At 42.3% G+C, this 7,973-nt stretch overlaps 2 protein-coding genes across 2 annotated transcripts; both read right to left on the reverse strand.

Moving 5' to 3' along the window:
• Window positions 1–1,847: 1,847 nt before the first annotated feature.
• Window positions 1,848–2,783, reverse strand: LOC147373546 (olfactory receptor 2A1/2A42-like). The gene has a single exon (XM_086398079.1). The coding sequence runs from the start codon at window positions 2,778–2,780 to the stop codon at window positions 1,848–1,850; it is 933 nt and encodes a 310-aa protein (XP_086254205.1). The 5' UTR covers window positions 2,781–2,783.
• Window positions 2,784–5,067: 2,284 nt separating this feature from the next.
• On the reverse strand, window positions 5,068–6,005 carry LOC147373547 (olfactory receptor 2A7-like). The gene has a single exon (XM_086398645.1). The coding sequence runs from the start codon at window positions 5,833–5,835 to the stop codon at window positions 5,068–5,070; it is 768 nt and encodes a 255-aa protein (XP_086254771.1). The 5' UTR covers window positions 5,836–6,005.
• Window positions 6,006–7,973: the final 1,968 nt, after the last annotated feature.

The raw sequence follows: 7,973 nt of genomic DNA on the forward strand, positions 1-7,973 counted from the left end.
GATTAAGAGTAGGGTTGAGAAGTTACTAAACCCCAAATGAAGGACACACCCTTATTCTACTGAACAACCCTTCTCTTCACTGTTACCGTGAAGTTGAGGAAAAGCCTGCAGGAAAGTGACCACCCTTGTCTCAGGGCAAGTTATAAAGTGGATGTAAAAGTAACACCCTGAAAAAATTATGTCAAACATATGGGACTCAACTCTGACCACTGGGTTTGTAAAGCAGAATTAATTACCACAAGGCAGAAGAGCCAGTCATACCATGCTAGCCACTTACACTATCAGGTAAAATTTCCTATGAAATTACTGTTGAAAAGACACTAGAAAATAATATACAGAGACAATCTGTACATCTACATAACTCACATACAACACACAAAATTTTCTAGGAATCGAAGTCAACAGAAAGTATTTGTACGCATTATCCACCCAGTTTTATTCTTTTAGTAGCCATGAGCTAATCAGTTTACCCCCAAAGCTGTAAACAACATACTATTTCCATCCCATCAGCAAGCTTTTCCTTTATCTTTCCTGTTTTCTCCAAAACAGGAGAAACTCTCTTTCAGTTTAGTCGCTCAGTCATGTTTGACTCCTTGCGACCCCAATGGACTGCAGCACACCAGGCTTCCCTGTCTATCACCAACTCCCAGAGCTTGCTCACACTCATGTCCATTGTGTAGGTGATGTGATCCAACCATCTCATCCTCTGTTGTCCCTTTCTCCTGCCTTCAATCTTTCCCAGCATCAGGGTCTTTCCCAAGGAGTCAGTTTTTCACATCAGGTAGCCAAAGTATTGGAGTTTTAGCTTCAGCATCAGTCCTTCCAATGAATATTCAGGGCTGATTTCCTTTAGGATTGACTAGTTAGATCTCCTTGCAGTCCAGTTCCTTTTGGATTGACGGGTTTGGATCTCCAAAATACCTTGTATTAATTATGTTCCTTCAATCAGCCTGCTCCCTAATATGACTCGACAATTTTCATATGAGATTTTTCAACATCATGGAGCACAACTAGCTAGACATCTCTGACTTCCTCTTGAGCAGGGGGGTGCAATTTTTGAGAGTGGACAAGTGTGCATCCAGGCTTTCAAGATCACTTCCCTTGATAACTTTTTTTTTTCTTCCACATTTGGTGACCTATACCATTGATGAGCTAATATAGTTAGGGCAGTGGAAAGACTACTCAAATTTGTAGACTCAGGAAATCAATTTAAATAAAAGTTAATTCCAGAGATATTAAATTCAGAGCAATCAAAGAAAAATCATAGTATAATCCAAGCTATGGATTTTCCAGTAGTCATGTACTGATATGAGAGTTGGACCATAAAGACGGGTGAGTGCCAAAGAACTAATGCTTTTGAAGTGTGTTGCTGGAGAAAACTCTGGAGAGTCCCTTGGACTGCAAGGAGGTCAAACCAGTAAATCCCAGAGGAAATCAACCCTGAATGTTGACTGGAAGGACTGATGCTGAAGTGGAAGCTCCAATACTTTGGCCACCTGATGTGAAGAGCTGACTCATTGGAAGACTCTGATGCTGGGAAAGACTGAGGACAGGAGAAGTGGGTGACCTAAGATGAGATGGTGGGATAGCATCACTGACTCAACGGACATGAATTTGAGCAAACTCTGGGAGATAGTGAAAGACAGGAAAGCCTAGAGTGCAGTTCATGGAATTCATGGGACATGCTTAGTGACTGAACAATAACAATAAAATCACATATGAAAGAAAAATCAATGAAAGCAATATAGCTAAAAATTTTCCTTCAAAGGTAGAGGGAAATCTTATTCTTGTGTCATCAAGGCACACATAAGAAAGCAGAGAACTTTTTTGGATTCAAATATCACCAGTTAGAAATGACTCTCCTTGAATAGTGCTCTCTTCAAGGCACTCTTGACCTCTTTGCTCTTCAGGCTGTAGATCAGCAGGTTCAGCATGGGGTTGAAAAGACTATAAAACAGGGAAAGGATCTTCTGCTTCTCCTCAGGGTGGTGGGACTTGGGGGCCATGGGCATGATGATGGCACTGCCAAAGAAGAGCCCAACCACACAGAGGTGGGAGGAGTGGGTGGAGAAGGCCTTCCTGCAGCCCTCAGCTGACTGGATCCTCAGGATGGCAGCCAGGATGCACACATAGGAGCCCAGCACCAGGCAGAGGGGCCCGACGAAGACAAACACAAAAGCAGCAAAGATGACAAGTTGGTTGAGTTTAGTGTCAGTACAGGCCAGCTTGAGAACAGACAGGATTTCACAGAAGAAGTGGTTGATTTCATGAGGCCCACAGTAGGGCCGCCTCAGGACAAGACCCACATGGACCAGGGCCAGGAGGGATCCACATGCCCAGGAAGTCCCCACCAGGCTGATGCCGACTCTCCAGCTCACAATGACAGAATACCGGAGTGGGTGGCAGATGGCCACATACCGATCATAGGATATCACCACCAAGAGCACACACTCAGTGTGAGCAAAACTCAAAAAGAGAAAGGTCTGTGTGATGCAGCCAGTAAAGGAGATGGGCTTGGCTGGACTCAGGAGGTTGACCAGCATCTGAGGCACCATGCTGCAGGTGTAGACCATGTCAATGATGGCCAGGTGTGAGAGGAAGAAGTACATGGGGGTGTGCAGTCTGGGGTCCAGTGAGATGAGCCCCAGGATGACCCCGTTCCCCAGCAGGGTCAGGACATAGAATAGGAAGAAGAGCCCAAAGAGGAATAAGTGGATCCTTGGACCAAGACAAAATCCTAGTAGGATGACCTTTGTAACCATAATCTGATTTTTCTCCATTTCACTATTAAGAGAGAACTGGACTGCAAGGAGATCCAACCAGTCCATTCTGAAGGAGATCAGCCCTGGGATTTCTTTGGAAGGAATGATGCAAAAGCTGAAACTCCAGTACTTTGGCCACCTCATTCAAAGAGTTGACTCATTGGAAAAGACTCTGATGCTGGGAGGAATTGGGGGCAGGAGGAGAAGGGGACAACATAGGATGAGATGGCTGGATGGCATCACTGACTCGATGGACGTGAGTCTGAGTGAACTCCAGGTGTTGGTGATGGACAGGGAGGCCTGGTGTGCTGCGATTCATGGGGTCTCAAAGAGTCGGACACGACTGAGCGACTGAACTGAACCGAACAGAACAGTAGTCAAAACAATACGTTACCTGCATAAAAACAGAAACACAGGCCAATTAAACAGGACTGAGGGCACAGAAATAAATCCCTGCAAATATGTTCAACTAATATTTAACAAGGGAGCCAAGAATACTCGGTGGAGAAAGGACAGTCTCTTCAGTAAATGTGCACATTGGATATTCATATATAAAAGAATGAAATTAGACTCCTATCTTACACCACTCACAAAAATTAATACACAGTGGATTAAAGTCTTAAACATAAGAACTGAAACTACAAAGAAATAAATAAAACATAAAATAAAAGATCCTTGATGTGGCTTTGGCAATGAATTTTTTTACATAACATCTAAAGCAAATAAAAAATAAACAAGTGGAACTACCTCAAACTAAAAAGGTTCTGCACAGCAAAGAAATAAAAAGATTAACACAATGAAAAGACAACATAAGGCATGGGAAAAGATACTTGCAAACCATATATATTGAACAAGGGGTTAATATTCAAAATATATATTTAAAAAACCACATACAACTCAGCAGCAAAAAAACTAATCAGTTCAGTTCAGTCACTCAGTCATGTCCGACTCTTTGTGACCCCATGAACTGCAGCATGCCAGGCCTCCCCGTCCATCACCAACTCCCGGAGGCTACCCAAACTCATGTCCATTGAGTTGGTGATGCCATCCAACCATCTCATCCTCTGTCATCCCCTTCTCCTCCTGCCCTCAATCTTTCCCAGCATCAGGGTCTTTTCAAATGAGTCAGCTCTTCATATCAGGTGGCCAAAGTATTGGAGTTTCAGCTTCAACATCAGTCCCTCCAATGAACACCCAGGACTGATCTCCTTTAGGATGGACTGGTTGGATCTCCTTGCAGTCCAAGAGACTCTCAAGAGTCTTCTCCAACACCACAGTTCAAAATCATCAATTCTTCGGCGCTCAGCTTTCTTTATAGTCCAACTCTCACATCCATACACGATTACTGGAAAAACCATAACCGTGACTAGATGGACCTTTGTTGCCAATAATCCAATCTAAATGTGAGTAAAGAATCTGAATGGACATTTTCCCAAAGAATACATACAGATAGCCAAAGGGACCTGAAACATTACTCAGTATCACTCAATATCAGACAAATGCAAATCAATATCACAGTGACATATCACATCATGCCTGTTAGAATGGTTATGATCAAAAAGATAAAAGATGACAAATGTTGACAAAGATGTGAAGAAAAGGGAACCCTTTTACACTGTTGGTAGAAGTGAAAATTGTTACAGTTACTGTGTAAAACAATATAAAAGTTTTCCCTGAAAATAAAAATGGAATTACCATATGATCTAGCAATTTCTCCCGGGCATTTATCTAAAGGAAAATAAAGAACACTAACTCAAAAAGTTATCTGTGCCTCCATGTTCATACCAGCATTACTCACAATAGTCAAGGAAAGGAAACCACCCAAATGTTCACCAGCAGATGAGAGGATAAGAAGTAGAGAGTGTGTGTGTGTTCAGCCACAAAAAGAAGGGAATCCTGACATTTGTGACATGAACGGACCTGGAGGGCATTCTGCTTAGTGAGATAAATGAGACACAGAAAGACAAATACTGCATGATTTGAGGAAAACGTTTCGGGGGATACGGGGCTGGAACATAGCTTGATGAAGAAATTATAAAGAGTGTTATTCTACATCTGTGACTTTCAAATATTGGTCTATAACATTCAATAGCATCATAAATTGCTATTGGTAATATTTGGATAATGATAATATTCAAAAATGCAGTTTTCTAAAATACTTCCCACATCTACTGAATCAGTGATCTAATGGTGGGTCAGGAGATTTACTCTATTTTTAATAAGCATCTCAAATAATCTTATGAGGGGTTGGGCTTGAGAGCTTTTGAAATAATATCCTCCTAGGTCATTGTCAACACTGATGTGATCATCTTTTCATAAAACTCTCTATTCCCAGCACTCTCTTAATGGCATTCTTAACTTCTGAATTCTTAAGAGTATAGATAAGGGGATTGAGCATGGGGTTGAAAAGGCTGTGAAACAGGAGAAGACATTTCTTCTGTTCCTTGGGGTTCCCATATCTGGGTCCAACATACATGATAATGGCTGTGCCATAAAAATGTCCGACCACACAGAGGTGAGATGAGCAGGTGGAGAAGACTTTGCTATGCCCTTCCCCCGACTGGAGTCTAAGGATGGCACGGAAGATGCACACATACAAGATTATAACTGAGGAGAAGGGTCCCACTAGCACAGAAACTGCTCCAGCCAATACCATAAGCTCATTGATGTGTGTGTCTGTGCAAGCAAGTTTGAGAACAGCCATGATTTCACAGAAGAAATGATCAATTTTCTGGGCCATGCAGAAGGGTAAGGGCATAAGTAACACTAGATGAACCAAAGACAGAAGGACTCCAATGGTCCAGGAAGTCACCACCAGCATGACGCAGACTGTCCAGCTCATGATGACTGAATACCGGAGGGGGTGGCAGATGGCCACATACCGATCATAGGACATCACCACCAGGAGAAGACATTCTGTGACCGCAAATGTCAAGAAGAGAAAGGTCTGTGTGATGCAGCCAGCAAAGGAGATGGGCTTGGCTGGACTCAGGAGGTTGACCAGCACCTGGGGCACCGTGCTGAAGGCGTAGGCCATGTCAGCGATGGCCAGGTGTGAGAGGAAGAAGTACATGGGGGTGTGCAGTCTGGGGTCCAGTGAGATGAGCCCCAGGATGACCCCGTTCCCCAGCAGGGTGAGGACATAGAACAGGGAGAAGGCCCAAAGAGGAGCATCTGAGTCCTTGTATCAACAGGAAATCCAAGTAGGATGAACTCAGTGACAGAGGACATATTGTCTCCCATAGCCCTACGACAGAAGGAACTGAATTAATGTCCAGGGTTAAAGAGAAGTCTCTTAAAAGAGAGCTGTGTCACCTTATACCTTTCTGTGGTGTAAAGATGTATTCAGAAACCCTTTTGGTGATTTTTTTGTGTTTTTAAATGAAATTTTAAGTAATATATTTGGTAATCCTAAAATGTATACATATACATAAACACATATATACATATATTTTCTTTCTTGTTAAGTTTTTAAGAGGCTAAATTTTCAAAATAAGTATGTTGCCACATATGAATCAAATATAGAGTTTTCGTTTCATTCAGTGAACTATCTCATATCATTGAAATAAATTCTATTCTTTGCTTATATTAATGTTATCTGTATTTTTTCCCAGAAACTATGACCCTTACCTGATATACATGCTAATGTCCTTAAGCTGCAATACATCAAATTTTGAGTTAGAAGGGTTTATCAAGGACAGTGCATACTAAGGGAAGACATACCATTTTCCTACATACACCATTAGCAATTAACCACTTGCCTGCCTGTTGAGACACACTTTTCACTTCTGCATCTAAGTGGTTACCTCCACAACTAATATTGCATGAAATCTCCGCTTGTTCAAGTGTAAAAACCTGTTTTCAGCCTACAATCTGTTCTTTCACATTGAGTTTTTCACAATATTCAGATGAATATTTATATGAATTACTAAATAGATTTGTACTGTGCTGTTTATCTAAACATAAAAACAAAATCAATAATTTCATTAGATTAGGACTCATTATTGATATATAGAGGCTTCCCTTGTAGCTCACTCAGTAAAACAATCTGCCAGCAGTACAGGTGACCGGGGTTTGATGCCTGGGTTGGGACAATCCCCTGGAGAAGGAAATAGCAACCCACTCCAGTATCCTTTCCTGGAAAATCTCATAGACAGAGAAGACTGGTGAGCTGCAGTCCATGGGGTCGCAAAGAGTTGGGCATGACTGAATGACTTCACTTTCACTTTTCACTTTCATGCGTTGGAGAAGGAAATGGCAACCCACTCCAGTGTTCTTGCCTGGAGAATCCCAGGGATGTGGGAGCCTGGGGGGCTGCCATCTATGGGGTCGCACAGAGTCGGACACGACTCAAGCAACTTAGCAGCAGCAGCAGCAGCACAAAGGCAATTAAGAAACTTGTGTGTCTAGAGATGAATGTTGTATGGACCCCACAACACCTTATGCAGAAAAAAGCAAACATACCCGGTATAGCTAAATTTCCTGACAATTCTGAAAGACTTGCTCCTCCTCTGAGGACTGCCGAAAAAGGACCTTGGTTACTCATGCTGCCTAAGAGAAGAGAAGGCTTTATTCATTTATAATATCCACAGGGCTCCTTCCCAATTGTCATGAGGGTTTATGTAGGGCACAGTAGGTTTCACTTATACCACTGTGCTCCCTATAGAGGCACACAGAAGCCAACCACTGCCCCCGTTCTGAGATGGAAGAGGATTTGTAGTCTCTGAGGAAACAGGAGCAATAGCAAGATCTTTAGAGGTTAAGAAACTCTAATTAGGGTATTAAGGTAATACCTTAATAACAAAAAGAATACACACATATTAAGTTATGTTCTGGTTGTTGTTGTTCAGACACTAAGTCATAGCCAAATCTGTGACCCCATGAATTGCAGCACACCAGGCTTTCCTGTCTTTCACTATCTCCTGGAGTTTGCTTAAACTCATGTCAATTGAATCAGTGCTGCCATCCAACCACCTCATCCTCTGTCTCCCCCTTCTCCTCTTGCCCTCAATCTTTCCCAGCATCAGTCCAATGAGTTGGACTTTTCCAATGAGTTGTCTCATAGCAGCCAAATTATTCATAGCATATGTCCAAATTATTGGAGCTTCAGCATCAGTCCTTCCAGTGAATACTCAGGGTTGATTTCCTTTATTATTAACTGATTTGATCTCCTTGCAATCCAAAGGGCACTTTCAAGAGTCTTCTCCAGCA

This window comes from Bos grunniens, chromosome 4 (assembly GCF_055505025.1).
Source record: "Bos grunniens cultivar Pamir isolate PY7600 chromosome 4, Bosgru_T2T1.0, whole genome shotgun sequence".
NCBI classification, from domain to species: Eukaryota; Metazoa; Chordata; class Mammalia; order Artiodactyla; family Bovidae; genus Bos; species Bos grunniens.

Excerpts from the sequence above, each read along its gene's own strand:
- LOC147373546 (XM_086398079.1), bottom strand. The coding sequence starts at position 2,780 with ATGGAGAAAAATCAGATTATGGTTACAAAGGTCATCCTACTAGGATTT.
- LOC147373547 (XM_086398645.1), bottom strand. The coding sequence starts at position 5,835 with ATGTACTTCTTCCTCTCACACCTGGCCATCGCTGACATGGCCTACGCC.